The sequence below is a fragment of the Gossypium hirsutum genome, chromosome D06 (assembly GCF_007990345.1).
Source record: "Gossypium hirsutum isolate 1008001.06 chromosome D06, Gossypium_hirsutum_v2.1, whole genome shotgun sequence".
NCBI lineage: Eukaryota > Viridiplantae > Streptophyta > Magnoliopsida > Malvales > Malvaceae > Gossypium > Gossypium hirsutum.
In genome coordinates, this window is record NC_053442.1 from 7,713,643 (window position 1) to 7,730,724 (window position 17,082).

The window sequence follows — 17,082 nt, forward strand, 5'->3', positions numbered from 1 at the left end:
GCTCCACCGATATATGATTCCTATCAAGACGAATCAATGATCCGGTTATTGTTGAAAATATTAAAAATTTTAAAATTATTTTTAAAAAAATAAAAAATTTTAAAATTTTCTTAAAATAATGAAATTTAATGGAAAAATAAATTTAATATGGATTTGGAGATTTTTTTGAAGGAAATTGAGAGGATTTTGGAAGGAATTTGAGAGTTTGAGAGAATTTTGGAAGGAATTTGAGAGAATTTTTGAACGGAATTGAGAGAATTTTTGAAGGAAATTGATATTGAATTTGTTTGTGAAAATAAAAGGGGTGGGGGGTTTATATAGTAAAAAAAAATTTGACCGTTGGGGGGGGCAACGGTCAATTTTTTGACCGTTGGGCACTGTTCACGCGCGCGGCCACATCGCATCCACGTCAGCAGGTCGCGCTGACGTGGACGCGATGTCCTGTCACGTACCCTGACATCGCGCTGACGTGGACGCGATTTCGCGAAAAATGGCCCATTTCGGTAAATAATTAAAAAACTGGCTCATTTCAGTAATTTTTTTTAAAAAAGGGCTTTTTTTAGTAAATTAGCCTGTAAATGCTAATCTATATATTTCTAAAAGAAACAAAAAATTTAACACTTAATTTTTTTATTAAATTATTTAGAGTGGTATTTTGAAGTACAAAAAATCTCATTTAATAATTATATATAAAAAACAATATTTTAATAGATCTAAATTTATTAAAATTTTTTAATAGTGTTAATAATTAAATTTAAAAAATAAATAGATTAAATTTTTAAAAATAAAAGTAAGAGTTTAAATTTCGAATGCACAAAAAATTATAAGGATTTAAAATATATTTTAAAGTTTTTTTAAAAACTTAAAAGTTATATTTATAACTTCAGTTGTAAATAATATATCGTTATAACAAAATCAATTATGATAAAGTACAACGTGACATGAGAATTAAAATAAAATAAAATATTTAAAAAATACATGTGATTTATTTATATTAAGTATTTCATGGCTAATGCATATTCATTTAATTTTCTTAAATTTTTTAGATTTTTTAAAGAAAAATGATGGGTAATTCTAAGTTTTATATATAAAAAAAACAATGACGTGTACAGCAGCAAAGAATAACAAATGAAAACGGCATCGAAAAATAAATAACGGAAAGTTCATGGGTACAACTGCAAAACCGAAGAACTAAAATCCCTACTTTTGAAAATCTCGCGAAATTTCCAAGCCCCCTCACCCTATAAATATATAGCTCGAGTAAAGCTAGGTTTGCCTAACTAAACAGCCAAACACGGCTTTTTAGAAATAATAAAAAAAGTTCTCATTTCTGTTTTTGCACGCTTTCTCTCCCTTCTGCGAACCCCATAAAAAAATGGCGACATCTTCTAGACGAACGAGCGGTCCGGTTCTCCGATCCCTCTCCCCATCCGGCCGTTTCTGTTCTCACTACGCTTCTCAGTCTTCATCTTCTTCCTCTTCTTTTGCCTTTTCGAGTTCAAGCTTTTCTTCACGCTCTTCAACTTTCTTTAATCAACACAGATCTATCTCTCCGCCACGTGTCAATATGTACAACCACTCTTCATCGGCGCCATCTGTGCGTTTCTCGCTGGATAACCGCCCGATCTCGCCGAACCGTTCGATAGCCACCATCCGTAGAAACACCGACGCTGTGCAGAATTTAGAGAAGCGACAGCAGAAGCGGACTTGTATGTGTTCCCCAACGACGCATCCGGGATCCTTCCGTTGCAGTCTTCATAAAGGTTTCAATAATTCGAACGCGGTGTCGAGTTACGCGCCAAGCAATCGGCTCAACGCGCGTAGATCTGCGATGACAAACTCGCTGGTGAGGATTGGTGGAGTCGAAGGAGATCTGGTTAAGAGAGCTTTGTCGGCTTTGATTAGGCCTTCCTCTCACCAGCAGCGTCGCCGAGCAGCGTTCCAGCCGAGGCCGAGCCGGCTTTCCGTGATGTCTAAAGCGGAGGATTTATGAAGATTCCTTTTGCGGTATGTGTAATCTTCTAATGCTTTTTGGTTAAGTCTCCAAGATTTTCCGGTGATAGGGGATCGAGCTTCGGAGTAACGCCAGATGGTAGCGTTGCAGTCAGGTTCCGGCGAAGAGGTTGGAGATCTGGACGAAGGATTCGGGACGGATATGCTTTTTAGTGTACTCCGGGTGACCGAAACCGTAAAATCCGAGGAACAAATTATCATATAGTTTGTTGGTGTAAATACATATATTTGCAGGCAATGGTAAATTTGAGGAGCTTTTGGACAGAAAAAGAACCCTAAATTCCTTTAAAATCTAATCTAATTCAATCTAACCAGACTGTAACTCTAATCTAAAAAGCCCAGGCCGGTTCTCAATTTTGACTGGTTTATCATCTCTCTTAATTGGTTTGATAACCAAACACCATTCCATTCCATTCCATTCTATTCCAGCGCAGTTGTTTTCTTTTCCGTGATCCATTTCTGTTGACGTTTTCCGTTTTCCGTTTCTCCATTTTCCATTTCAGCAGTTTGTGCCGTTTGTTCTTTTCCTCTGTTGACTCGTCTCATTCATACGTTTCGTATGTCTTTTTTTTTCCCTTAGTATTTTTTTCTTAATGGTGTTTTAAAATGATTTTATTTGATTGTTTTGCAGGTATCTGAAATGGACAACTCCTAATCATGAGTGGTTGGGTTTTAGTTGGAGGCACGCAAGGGAGAATTGAACCGAATGATTTATTAGACCTTGAACTCGAAGATAACCCTTACCCGTTTGCTAAATTTGATGGAAATTAAGGGAAAGATATGGAAACCATAAATATAATGGGATTAAAGAACAAACGGAAATAAAAGAAAACAGAAATGACAAAATAAATTAATTTCATTAGAGTAGACAATAATAAATTAGAAACCTAATTTACTACTCAAAAGAAATGTTTATATCCCACAAAAGAGAAAAGGGATCGAAAAAATCAAACCACTTTGAGTTGATTGATTTTGTAGAAACAAAAAGTAGGATTAAAATGATGTTAAGATTCTCATGTGAAGATGTTTTTGTGAAGACTAAAACATAAATTAGATATTCGATTAAATACATCGAATCCATAATCTCATCAAATTCAAATGTCACTTTAATGGTACACATTAAAGACAACAAAATGAACCTCTCCAGGGATATCCCTCAACAACTAATCTTCAGTTCTCTTATTATTTTAATTCACAATACCCACAATTATTTTATTTAATTATATAGTCAATCAAACATTTAATATTTTCATACTAAGGGTTAATTTTTTCAAAAGAAAGATTAAATTAACAAAATGGGTAAATATTGAAGGCTACTTTTGTTATTATACCAGGCCATATTAACATTCTGTTTGGTGATGAAACCCATTTTAATGGTAAAGTGACTAAAATTGATAAAGTGACTAAAATAACAAAATTTTAAAATGAGTGACCAAAATAGGAACTTGAGTAAACTTGGATGACTAAATAGGTAGTTTTCCCTTGATATTATTGTGGAGATTGACAGGATAAAATGACATGGCAAAATTTTACTTACACACACTTTACTGAAAACAAAACATTTTTTTGTTTTACTTTGACACATTTATAATTTTATTGGTTTTAAAAAAAATTACAAAAAAAAATCCAACTTAATCTCTAAGCATACAAGTTTACATGATTAAATTATTTTGATTATTTTTGTTATAACAATAATATTATACAAGTAGTTGGGGCAGACAATGGTGGTGACTCATATTGTGGATGGTGTGAAGAGTCATTAAACATAGTAGTTTATCTGAGTTGGGATGATGTTTGAGTTAAAAGTAAGTTGCAGAGTTGATCTCGTCCCCTTCAAATCTAGGAAAAGAGGGTATTTTTAGATGAAGAAGGATCTGAAGTGAGTCCCTCACTGTATGATAGCCGAAGAGTCCTATTTGGGCTTAGGTCAAAGTTTATTCCAAATGTATCCCATTGTGACCATTTTCGAGTTTGGTGAGTTTGGGAAGTTAGAAGCATTAATGCGATTGGATTAGATGTGACAATAGTCCTTGATGGCATCGCAACGATGCTTACTTTGGTAATACTCTTTTCATGGCACAAGTTGTTCATGCATGAAGGCATAAGGGGTATCCAGGCGTAGGGTATAACAATTAGCCCTTAGTTAAAGATAATTTTATAAAGTGAGTTGATTTGAATCTGTGATTTTGAGGTGACGAGGTGTCAGTTTTTAACGAAGGAGAAGCCTTTGTTGCTTGGACTATCTATAGTGGGATTAATAATTACTCATGTTTTTTTTTCAAAATTTTAAAATGGCGACTTTAAATGGGTGTAATTGTTGACTTTTGACGTGGCATCATTTTGTTGGCCAATAGTTACGTTGCTTTAAGACCCTTTTCCTTTTATTTTTCTTTCACTTCCCAAGTCCAAATCTTTTTCTATTAAATTGTATTTTAGATGCTCATGGGGTTACTTCAGTCATAAAAGCTTGGATCTCCCAATAATTTGTTTAACCCTTAATTCCTTTTGTGGCAAGGTTAAACTGTTGATATGCTATTACAAACCTTCACTTTCCTCTTTCTTGGTGTTGAACAACATAGACGGTTTTTATACAACAATATTAGCCGAGTGTTGACCTTCAGCTGGTGATCCAATTCATCAAATCTGCTTATGGACCTTGCTGGGAGAGTTAAGTACCAGCTTCTAGCATACTCTCATAATGTTAAGGAAAATGTCTTGAACTTAAGGGCATTGGAGGCTCCTACATTCCTCATATAACTTTTATTTTGATGCAAATGATCCTTTAGATATTTTATTCCCTTATATGTCTCCTACAAATGTCTCTTTCAATGGTTTCAAGGAAATTGGGACTAGCTCTATAACAACAAGGGTAATCAGTAGACTGTCAGCATATTGGATTGATGAAGCTTCTTTTGGCTTCATCAATATTTTCAGAATTTCCATTTTTCTCCTTGATGCCTCCATTTGTTGTTTGAGAGGGGAGCCTACTGGTGCTATGCCCACCTTTTCTAGACCATATTCTACATCTTTCATCCTGGTCGGATGGTTCGTTTGCTCAACAACTAATAAAGTTGCATCTTCATGCCCTAGTGTCATATTCTTTTTTTGGATTGCCTGTCATGCCCCCAAATATAGGTGATTAATTGAAATAATTAACTAAGTAATGATCTAAACTTGATGGTTAAATAGATAATGTACACCCTAGAGGTCCTAGGTTCTATCCACTTTTCTCCCATTTCTTTGCTTTTTATTTTCAACAAACTAGGATGAAAAATCATGCTATAATAAATATTACTAGAAGTAAAACCTAATAAAAATTGGGCAGTAACCCAATGGTTAAACACTTGCTCTTTCCCATTACTGACCCAGGTTTGAACCACCCCATCCCAAGGCTCTTTCAATTACACTAGAGGAAATTACTATGCAACCCCTCAAAGTTTAAAAACCTAGCTATTTAGTCCCTTTTCCGTAATTACACAAGAATTATGTTTCTTTTTCCATTCCACTTAGAATTTCTCTTCTCTCTCCTTATTTCTTCTATATTTCTTTTTCATCCTCTTATTTCCATCAAATTTTCTCTACATTGCTAAAATTATTTTTGCTTTCAACATCAAATCAATCCCCGATAAATTGATTCTCTATCGATTGTTGAATTCATCATTGATAGCCTCTGTAATTCCATCAAGTTCGGACCTATTTCAGGTGCATTGGACCAGATTTGAGTGCAAGGAATGTCGTTCGAGATCTCGATGACAAGTGCATGTTCTTTTACAAGCAAATCGGAGAAAATCGTGCCTTAGAATAGGGCCACATGGTCTCATACACGACCATGTGCCCTAGAAACCCTAAGCTAGTTCGTAAACCACATGACCAAGACCCTTCCGCATGACTGTGTCCCTCTTATAGGTTAATTTTGCATTTGCCACTCGACCACAACCTGTTACACGGCCCAACCACATGGTTGTGTACTCCTTCCACACGACCTATAGCACCCTACACGGCTTGGTCACACGACCATGTGCCCCCTATTTTACAGTTTTGCCCAGAAATTTATGTTATGTTCACTTTAGTTCCTGTTTGATTCCTAAATTATTCCTAGAAGTTTTTATGCATTTAATTGATCTTTGCATTAGTGTTTATACAAAAATCCACGATTTATATGCCTGAATTGCTACTGTTATAATGTGTTTATTGATATTGGTTAACTGAATCACTACAATGCTATGAATAAATATGTGATATTAACCATGCCTACTGCTAAGTGTTATTGGTAAATTGTGAGTGTTAACACTATTATCGCTAGACTGAATACATGATGAACATGTCCATTGCTAGTGTTGAATGGAATAAGTCTTAAGCATGCCTACAGATTTTTGCATTATTATGTTATAAGGTATGCCATATTGGATTGCATGGGGCGAGATGATTTATATAGAGGAAGAGCGGCAGTTTAATTTACAAACAAGTGGTGGCTTGTCCACAAACCTAGTGGCAATTTGTTTAATATGCATATATGTTGTGCACTCAAAACCAGTGACAGTAACTGCAAATTGTGGTTTGATCTCGAACCAAGTGATAGCTTAGGTGCAAATGTTTTTTTCTAAAAATATTAATGGTTTGCTTACAATTTTTACAAACCTAGTGGTAACTTTTATCTACAATTACGTTGTGTATCCACAACAAGTGGTAGTTATTTGCAAATCAATGGTGGTTCATCCACAACCTAGAGTGATATGGTAAATGAGTTTTAGGGAACTCATAAGCGAGGTGTGTAGCGAAGTTGGGTAAGTCCTTTATGATAAATTAAACTTGCATTGTCAGATATTAACATGTATATTTGAAATTGTGTTTTTTGAAGTAGTGTAATGAAGTGATGATATAATAAATCGTTAATCTAAAGTGCTTTATGATTGTGATTATTATCAGAATTGCTAAACCACGTGCTTTGCCTATGGTTTTGTTTTGATTTTCTTGTGAACAAACTCACATTAAGCTTCATAACTCACTCCCCTTTACTTTACATCTTTATAGATAATCCACTAGGTTAGGAAATAGAATCGAAAAATCAGAGGGCTCAGCTTGGATTGAAGCTTTATTAATATTTTTATTTTTACCCATTATTATTTACAGTTCCTATTATTTAAGGACCGTAATGTCTTATTTAAACTGTGGCATGAGACTTAGTTTCAGGTTATTTAGGGCATGTATGGTATATTTTGGCTATTAAAGCTTGATTTTTATTTTATTTTATAATGCATGAAACATGGTTTTCATTAAAACTATACTAGTATCACTTTTTCTCCTGCATTGATGAAAAAAGAGCTTTTAAACAAGTAGATAATTTATAAATCCACCAGTTTTGAATTAATTATATTATTTCATAAGAAGGTGGTAAAACACTAAGTTTTTTTTCCCAAAAATAGACTAAGTTTCCTTAAAGATAAACAAATATTTTAATATGACCGTTTTAAAAACTCCGATAGCTTACTGGGCCATTTCGGTGGCTATTGTAATTTTTCGAATTCGGGTCTAACGTCTAGGCTGGGTTAGGGAGGTTACATTGCCTCACTTCGCCCTTAACTCTCAAATGATTCAAGCATTCTTTTGTATTATCTCCTATTGATAGTTGTATTTTTATGATAAGAGCCTAAGCTATTCTTGAAGCTTAGTGTATTGCTATGTAGTGGGAGTATTATTTTTTGTATGGTAAGGTTCTTAGCCCTTTGGTGCCATGGTTGTTGGTTGGTTTCAACCAAATATGGTTTATATGGATAATTTTTATAATACCTAGGTTGTTGGTCCTACTGAGGTTGCAAGTAGTAATCTTGTTGGCCACTTGGTTGGCCATATTGGTTGTAAGAAGCATAACATTGATGCTTGCTCCTAGTTGTTGCTAATAATATTATTCTCGTTTATAATTGTACTAATAGTATACCCCCTGACAATACCGATTGTCTCTATACTCATATTTATTGTATTAGTTCTAGTAATATTGATCACATTGCTTGTAGTTGACCTCGTTTGCTTGTATCTCTAGGACGTTCTAGATTGGTTGAGTCATAGCTTCTTGTCCAAGTTCCTAAAGACACCGCCAATTGTTACAAGATGTTGGGGTGGACAATGGTGATCATTAACATTGTGTGCGGTGTGAAGAGCCACTAATGATGGTTTTTTAAAGTTGCGATAATGTTTGAACTAAATGTGGGATGTAGAGTTGATCCTATTCCCTTTTGATCTTGCAAGAATTAGTATTTATAGGTGAATGGGGACTTGGAATGGATCCCTCATTGCATGATTGCCTTCTTTATAAAGTTTAATTTGAATCAGGTTAGGGTATTGTTGTTGGAAAAATAGATTTGGAAAATGTAGCGGAAAAAAAATTTAGGGAAAAACCAGAGTTTTAAATTTTTTTTCCAAAACAAGATCATGGTTGTGATATCTAAAATAATAAATACTTAATCAAAATTGTACTATTTCAATTCGTCTAGGATGAGCGCTTCGACTGAGTAGTCTTCTTCGCTATCCTCAAGCTCAAGTCTGCCAAATGTGGGCTCACTTCAAATAAAAAAAATTCACAAAAATTACTAGTGGGGTAATTTTGTAATTTTTTTAAACTTTTGGCTCAAGTTGTAAATAAAAAATATCTTTAAAAATTTTCTGAAATAATCTCTTTAGAGAATTTTCTCTCTACAACTTTCTGTTGAATTCAAGTGGGTATAAAATAATAACCCAAGGCACTATTTATATATTAGATTAAATTTAATATTATCTTGATAAATATTAGATTAAATTTAATATTAAACTATTAAAATAATATTAATTTTGGAATATTTAATCTAAAATCAAATTCTCCGATAGAGTCCAGTAGGAGTGTAATTCTTCCATTGCTCAACCACTAAAGACTAACCACCGCTGACATCTGGTGATGCAGGTGCGACACCCTTATGGCACTTCGAGCCGGTTTGGCTACTGTCGGTTCGATCTAGGTCTATGATGACTTGACTGTTTCGGTCTAGCCATTGGTTGGATCGTCGGTCTGATTTTACATATCGGACCCAGTTTGACTAGTTTTTGGGTTTTGGTCTCGGTTTTGGGCTCTCGGACCCAATTTACGATCTTAGGTCTAATTTTCAAGTTCAATTACTCATATTAATTTTAATTAATTTGATTAATTTAATTTTACTTGATCAAAATTAATTTTTCTAAAAATCACTTAGATTTTTCAAATTAAGTTTTCAAGAGAATTCTTTAATCAAATTATCTAGTTGAACAATTCTCAAGACCACTTAATTTAATTCTATATCGAATAAATAAACTTAATTAAATTATTTCTAAAGTCATAGAATTTTTTTCTGATTCAAATGCAGTCCGATCAAGCGAGAAGAACTAATCGAACATATACAATTAGGCTGTAGTAATTGTAATTATCTCCATAAGCATCGTTTCAATAATTCGTACTTACTTAATTATGAAGTCAATCCACAAGAAATATTATGATTGATAGCTCCTTATTGTATACTCTTTACAAAAGCAATTCAACCAACTACTTTGTTCAATGATCTCATCATGTGTGTGTTACCCTCATATGATATCTTTGATTCATTTGAGTTAAATTCGTTCACTCAATACAACCCTATTTTATCTTATTGTCACCATTGTGTCTTCTTAATGATTAATATGATCATTGTCAACAAATGACTGTGATAAATTGCTAGTTCGAGAACAAGCAACCCGTGGTCACGTTCTATATTTATCAATCCACACAATGTCAATGAGAGGATATCATTAACTCTTTAATTGAGCTACAAATTCCATTGTTGCTAGTAGAGTCATGCCATATACAAGTCATGTACCCAACATATCGGTTATGGGCTCGATCATCTTTAGAGCATAAGCATCCACTAATATCAAAACACATAAGCTGCATATGCATGGTCAGTGACTAACTAAAGATTTAGGTAAATTACACCATGAACGTCACAAGTGAATTAATTCACAAACGGATTCAGAATTAATTCATCGTGGGTCCAATCCAATGTATCGTTCTATCAATGAATACATCTTTGTCTCTACTCGTGGAGTTAACTGATCCGATAGCCAAGACTAGCCATCTCCCCAATTGGAATTGTAGACAACATAATAATCCTTATCAGTGTTTGAATCAAATGCTCACTTCGATTCTTTTATATGATTACAAGCTTATTTTTAGATTATTTACTGAAGTAAGTTGCCTTTCTCGCACTGTAAACGTTTTTACAATGCAACTTGTCTTCAGTTTGAGCTTAGACAATCAATAAGTTAATATTTACTTGCACAATTTCGCTATGCATGCAAAATATAAAAGATATAATAATGAAATATAAAATCAACATTATTACTTATTCATCGTTTAAATAAATAGAAAACAGTTATATATTTATTACAATATGAACATATTTCCAAACAATTGTCTAGATGTATTCTTATATGATCATTTTCAAAATTGGTAAAACATTGGTGAGATTGAATTTAATGCCTTCGCGACAACATTTACTTCCACAATTGCTCATTTATGAGAGCTATAAAAGGTATAAAAAATTTAATCTATTAAATTAGAAAAGGAAATATCATATTCAATAGTCGAGAGCCTTTCACTTTCATATCTCAAATCTCAACCAAACAACACTGTTTTAAACAATGACTTTTGAATATTAGCTTCTAAAGGTTGATAAAAAATATTTTAGCAGCTTGATCTTGATATGCATTTCAATTTGATAGATTAAACAAGCACTTTGATATTCTGTAGTTAATAACATTTTTGTATGTATTAAAGTAAAAGATAAAAGTATTTTTTAAATGTGTTTGTCCAAATCAGCAAAATTTTTATTATATTATTTTTTTTATGTTAACGTTCACGTCAACATAAAATCAATTGGTTAAAAGGTTAGATATATTGTCGATTAAGTCTTGACTCAATTGGCATGGATATTGTTACCAATGTAGGAGGACGTAGGTTTGGATGCATTGAAGCGTATTATCCTCTTATTTATGAGTTGAAGAAGAACTATGGGTAGTACCTATCCACATTGTCACATTCAATCTCCAAAACCCTCAAGAATCTCATATTTTTTAATGAAATATTTAATCCATTGGTACAATTGTTTTAGATATCTATAACTGTAAATCGTTGTTCATATCATCAAAAATGTTAGATGTAATGATAAATGAAGCACATTATATTTTTAAAGATAAATAAAAGAAATTAATTTCAAACATTAAAAATAACCTTATGCTCTTGAACTTAAAGAAATAATCATATGCTTTATTTATTTAATTTTTATTTTTTTAAAATATCAATTAAATCCAATTGCAAAATTTAAAAACTTCATTCCTAATATATCAAATAATAACAAACACCTTGAATATTAGTCTTCATAAATACATGAAATGTACCCACAAAATCAATATCAAGTAGGAACAACTAAAGAAATACCCACAAAGTGTTAGTTTAATTTGTGAAAAAGGTTTTCTTATTAGTTTGGTCAACAGTTTACGATTCATTTAATCATTTGAAAGGCAAAACTCAAAATTAGTTAATCCGATGTAAGCTGATGTGAGACAATTCAGTAAAAAAAAAGAAACAGAAATGGACAAATTAACCAATAAAATTAGGAAAGCACTTTTTTTTCTTATTTGAGATAAATTACAATTTTTTATGTTTCTTCTTTTATTTTTATTTATTTATCTTGACTCTTGGTAGAATTTTCAAATTAAAAGTAGGATTGATAATGATGTAAAAACTTAAAACAAATTAATTTCTTTTCTAATTTTTAATATTTTGTATTGTTTATATTTTTAAAATTTTTAGACAATGATGTGATATAATTTTGGAGTATTATATCATCATACTTTAAAAAATCTGAGTTCAAGGATCAAATAAAAAAATTTGTCAAAATTTGAAACTAATATAAATAAAAAAATCAAATTCAAGAACTAAATATTATTTTAATTTTTAAATTTTTTTGATAGTTCAGAAAAGACTAACCAAGGTAAGAGTCCAGACCTAGTCATTTATTTGTTTTTAAAGAAATTTTTGCAAGTATATACAAAATATAATCAAATTTAAATATAAAATATATTCTAATAAAGCTTGCATATGATAAATTTAAGTTTATATAAATTTGGAGAAATCTCAAGTATGATAGAACTCAAAGATACAGAATTTTAATAGTAATTTATATTAAAATTTAAAAATATATAAGAATTGAATATAAGTTAAGTTTTAAATTTATATAATTTAAATTATTAATATATTAAAATACTTGTAAAATATTTACGTATATATGATTATTATAATAATATATATTCAGATCAGCCCATGTGATGAAAGCAAAGTAGAAAAAATTGGTTTAAATATGGGACCATTTGTAGTGTATAATATCTACATTACAAGGTAAATTATATCGAAGTGATGACAATTTAATGTCAATAACATTATCTGTTATCCATCTTTGGGAAGTGGAGCAGGTCCACATTACCTGTCAGATTGTCACCCAAATATGTAAGCACCAATTTCACCAAAGATATATATTATTTGTTTCCATCTAAGTGGAGGAATATGTATTGTCATCAGCCATCACATATATGGTACACATCTGATGTCAGAGTTTGCTTACACCTTCTGTTTAAACTTGGGAACTGATATATGCATTGGATTTTGATAAAAGTATGATGGAGTTTTTTTAATTAGAAATTTAATTGTATAGTGTCTTATTTATTTAGAAATCAACAATTAATTTTTTTACATTTGATTAAATAGTAAATTGGTCTTTTATTAAAAAATTTATCGTTTTCTACTGTTAAAAACTGATCCATATATGTATGTCAATATAAGTTGTACGTAACACCCTATGTGTAAACTGTCTGTATATTTTATCAATCATGCCAGTTTTAACATTAAAGATTGATAAAATTTTTAATATGAAGGACTAGTTTACTATTTGATCTAAGGTGTAAAGATTAATTTACTATTTTCTTGAGTATAAAGAATAAAATGTAATCCAATCCTTTGCTTTGCATGCCCATGTGCATGGACAATCCACATGGGCGGTTTGTTTGTTCCTTCTCTTTCTGCATAGGATAAAGATTGATGTATTAGAGTTTCTGACATATTTCCTTTCTTAATCTCCTTGCCCCACGTCTTGTTTGTTGCATGCTTCTTAGAAGGCAATAATGCGAAATGAGTTGGCAAGTAGAGTCAAGGAATTCAACAATGTTGCTTGTCTCTTTGTGGAGAAACTGGGTTTTCTTTAGCTATCCCTATCTACTTCATTTATACCTCAAAATTTAGAAACGGCAACATGGGGATGCCATGCCCATGGCTTGTCGTTATTGCAAATGGATAAAGTTGCCTAATCCAAGAAAAAGTGAAAACAATGATGTTTCTTTTACTTGCCATGTTGGATGAATTTATATGTATATTTCTTCTTTTCTTGTTTCATAGGCGGCCAAGGTGATTGCGTATGGCGATTGGTCTCATTAGAATTTCAGAGTGCATATTTGTGTGAGCAAGAGCAACTCACATTTTCCATGCCTACGGTTACCATATGGCACCATAATATTATTATTGTATTTACTTCATGAAATTAAAAGGTTTTAGTATTTATTCTTCATTTTATTGTGAGAACATGCTCTACTTTTGGGTCCCAATGATCCTACACCCTGAAGAAAAATTACCAATGAACTGTGTCATTAACATTCTCTACTTTGCTTAAAGTAAATTTCAGTGATAATTAGTTCTATAATCTGTACCCAACCGCTTGAGTTAAATCTTATTAGCATATTGAATTTTTAATAATACTGGTTAGAGGTATTTATGGGCTGCATTGGGTTGAATTGGGTTGGATTTATGTATAACATTAACATCATATTTTTGTGTTAAATTTTGGAGACGATAATGTCTTACTTTTTTTTTTTTTGTAAGACATTTTTCAATATTTTTCCTCTCCACATCCCCAGCAAAGAAAAACCCTCTTTCCCTTCCCTCTCCCCCTTCTTTGCAATTCCGACCCAATGCTTGGTGCTAGCCAACAACGCTTCTCAGTACCTGTCACCGACATTCATCTTTGATCTTCCCCTTTTCGACGACGACGTTCATCTTCCTGTCTCGAAGGTAAGAATGAAAAAAAAGAAATATCTAGCTAATGTCGTTTTTGTTGATTGATTTTTTTGAACCTTATTTGTTCTTTTCTTTCTACTCTTTTTTAACTCTTTAGCAGTTTTCTCGTTGGTCTTTTACTAGTTTCACTCATCAGCAGCTCACTCTTTTTCCTTGTTTATTTTACAGGTTAGTTTTGCTTCACCTCTAATAAACCTCATCCACTACCTTGTCTTTATCTGAATCTTTTGTTCTCGTAATTTCGATTTTAATTCTATTGCATATTTGATTGAACAGAACAATGAAAAGTTTTTCAAGGGAGTTTTCTTCTTATTCTCTTTGTTTGTATTTCTTGAAATGGCTTCTGTTGTTCATTTCTGGTTCTTTTTATTTATTTTTATTTGTATGAATGAACTCACATTTTAACTTTCCTATTATTCGTGTCCCATAATTTACATAGACTTTTAGTCTATTATGTTTGTTGAATTTCAAGATTTATGTGTAAAATTTGTGCGGCAATTCTGCATATTATTGACTTGCCATGTTCATGTATGAAATCATTTTGCTTTTGCCTAATTATAAATATTTCATATGATTTCTTTTGATGTAGTTAGCATGAATATTTTTTATGCTTGGTTTTGTGATTAATATAGAGATTCATGGTTTGGGGTCATTGTTACTTCTTTATATGCTACCTTCTTACTTCGTATATAATTGATATTCTTGTTCTTTAATTTGATAAATATTTAGGCAATCACATCAACTGGAACTAAGAAAGGTGAATTTTTGTTGGCTAATATAAGCACTGAGCTGAAGAACAAGAACATCACAACTAATGTCAAAGTTGACACTAGCTCTTACCATGGTGAGTCCAGCCTTCTTAGATATACTATCTAATTGTGATTTTTGGGGGTTTTATTTTTACTTTTTAGCTTTTCACCACTGTTACTGTTGATGAACCTGCACCGGGTTTGAAGACAATCTTTAGTTTTATTGCCCTTGATCCAAGGTCTGGCAAGGTAATGGAGACTTCATTACTCCTGTCATTAAGCTTTTTGTTCTTAAATACCAACATTTTCAACTTCTTGTTTGTCCTTCCCTTCTGCAAACTTCTAGGTCTCATGAGTACATGACAAGGTTTTTATTATTGTTGTAACAGGTGGAACTACAATACCAACATGAATATGCTGGCATAAGCACTAGCATTGGATTGACTGCAAATCCCCTTGTTAACTTTTCTGGCGGTGTGGTTGGAAGCTGTAGGGTCCAATTTTTGCCCGGCCCGTTAAATAAATAAAAATCAAACAGAAACAAAGGCTAATGTTTCAGTCCAATTTTATTACAAACCCAATAACGGGCCCAATAGTTAATTCCTAACCCAGGCCCGAAATTAATGGAAAAAGGAAGGGTTTGGAAACCTAGCAGCAACCTCCCTACTTCCAGCAAAGCCTCCAGCCGCCGCACGTCTCGAGGCCGACTCCTCCACGTGCGCTCTACAAACACCTGCAAGCACGAACTCAAAGAGTCCGAAAGAGAAGAAACAACAAAAAATAACAATTATATTCGATTTCTTTTTATTTTTCGGGCTATATAAAGCCGTTTTATTTTGTAAAATAGGGAGACCAATATTGTATTGAGGATATACTGAAAAATGGGGAGAAAGATTCAAAAGAAATACAAAGTTTTTTAAAATACAGAGGTGAATATTTTTTCGTTGTACCCAATTTGATGTTCATTGTTTTGTTAAAATCTTTTGTTTGTTTCTTATTTTCTGCTCAAAATATAAAAAAAGAAAGGGATCTTACCTCTGCCGTCAAGGACGCCGGATTGTTGCCATCTCCGCCGCGGTCGGAGCGTCGGCGCAGGCGAACAGCGATGCAAAAGGAAGGGTTAAAAGGAACCCTAGCAGAGCCTTTTTCTTAAAAAATGAAACAAAATTATTTTATTTTTTCTCTTTTTTTCCAGATTTGTTTCATTTAAAGCAAGACAAAACGGCGCCGTTTTGCCCAGGCAGATCCGCGCGTTCTGACTTTAAATGGGGATATTGCCTTTTTAGTCCCCCTCTTGTGGCGCGCATTTTGATTTGGCCTTTTCTGGTGTTTTCAATCTTTAAATTTTGCCCTTAAACATTGTTTATTTTTCAATTGGATCCTTAATCGGTTTTTTTTAGTTCTTTTATATTATTTGACATTGTATTATTATTATATTATTTACTATCATTATTATTATATTTTCTATACATATACATGCGCATATTTTATATATAATATATCTGCATATTTAATATATATATATTTTAAGCCTTTATAAACGCATGCATATATTTTAAGGTATTTTACCAATAAAAGCCCTTTTTTTTCAAAATTTACCGAAATGGGCCAACTATTTAATTATTTACCGGAATGGTCCATTTTCCGCGAAATCGCGTCCACTTCAGCCCGATGTCAGGGTACGCGCCAGGAAATTGCGTCCACATCAGCGTGAATTGCTGATGTGGACGGAAATCGCGCCCTAGAGGACGCGATTTGCTGACGTGGCATGAACAGTTTATGTTTTTTAGCTTGAAAAACTTTGAAAGGCCATAACTTTTGGCTCGGTTGTCCGATTGAGACGATTTTTTTTATTTCGAATAACTTTTCGAGATCTACACGCTGGAAAACTTCTTAGAGATGAATAGGGACTAATTTTTAAAGTATAATTTGTTAGTTACGAGTATAGGGACTAAAGTGTAATTATTTCAAAATTAGCATGAAATTTTTGTATTTAAGAATATTTGAATGTTATGGAAGGATGAAATTGAATTTGAATTGAAAAACGAAGCTTAGATTTGAAAATATGACTATTTAGGTTTTAGGGACTAAATTGAATAAAATGGAAAATTTTAGGGAACTTCTCAAAAGTGGAATGAGCTTACTTATACCTATAACTGGATG

General features: G+C 32.5%; 2 protein-coding genes and 1 long non-coding RNA gene across 13 annotated transcripts; 2 read left to right on the forward strand and 1 right to left on the reverse strand.

The window, feature by feature from the left end:
• The first annotated feature begins 1,072 nt into the window (after window positions 1-1,072).
• Window positions 1,073-2,283, forward strand: LOC121218271 (uncharacterized). Its single transcript, XM_041095205.1, has one exon. The coding sequence runs from the start codon at window positions 1,376-1,378 to the stop codon at window positions 1,991-1,993; it is 618 nt and encodes a 205-aa protein (XP_040951139.1). The 5' UTR covers window positions 1,073-1,375; the 3' UTR covers window positions 1,994-2,283.
• A 10,904-nt stretch (window positions 2,284-13,187) lies between these two features.
• LOC107901356 (uncharacterized) lies at window positions 13,188-15,843 on the forward strand. 11 transcript variants are annotated; one of them, XM_041095209.1, is made up of 5 exons: window positions 13,191-14,164; window positions 14,294-14,338; window positions 14,900-15,014; window positions 15,127-15,168; window positions 15,309-15,843. In XM_041095209.1, the coding sequence occupies exons 1-4, from the start codon at window positions 13,949-13,951 to the stop codon at window positions 15,135-15,137; spliced, it is 387 nt and encodes a 128-aa protein (XP_040951143.1). In that variant the 5' UTR covers window positions 13,191-13,948; the 3' UTR covers window positions 15,138-15,168; window positions 15,309-15,843. The 11 variants fall into 11 exon arrangements, 5 of the variants coding, with proteins under 5 accessions (XP_040951143.1, XP_040951142.1, XP_040951140.1 ...); XR_005914453.1 differs by having other exon boundaries at window positions 14,900-15,168; XM_041095208.1 differs by having other exon boundaries at window positions 15,127-15,843.
• On the reverse strand, window positions 15,412-16,281 carry LOC121218272 (uncharacterized). The gene is made up of 2 exons (XR_005914454.1): window positions 15,955-16,281; window positions 15,412-15,652 (listed from the first exon to the last, which is right to left on the reverse strand). It is a non-coding gene; the product is annotated as an uncharacterized lncRNA (long non-coding RNA).
• Window positions 16,282-17,082: the final 801 nt, after the last annotated feature.

What these genes read in the sequence shown, in the direction of transcription:
- LOC107901356 (XM_041095206.1), top strand. Translation starts at nt 13,949, where the DNA reads ATGTCTTACTTTTTTTTTTTTTGTAAGACATTTTTCAATATTTTTCCT. An exon ending in TTCATCTTCCTGTCTCGAAG is followed by an intron (nt 14,165 to 14,293) that starts GTAAGAATGAAA and finishes GTCTTTTACTAG; the next exon opens with TTTCACTCATCAGCAGCTCA. An exon ending in TTTCCTTGTTTATTTTACAG is followed by an intron (nt 14,339 to 14,899) that starts GTTAGTTTTGCT and finishes ATAAATATTTAG; the next exon opens with GCAATCACATCAACTGGAAC.
- LOC121218271 (XM_041095205.1), top strand. Translation starts at nt 1,376, where the DNA reads ATGGCGACATCTTCTAGACGAACGAGCGGTCCGGTTCTCCGATCCCTC.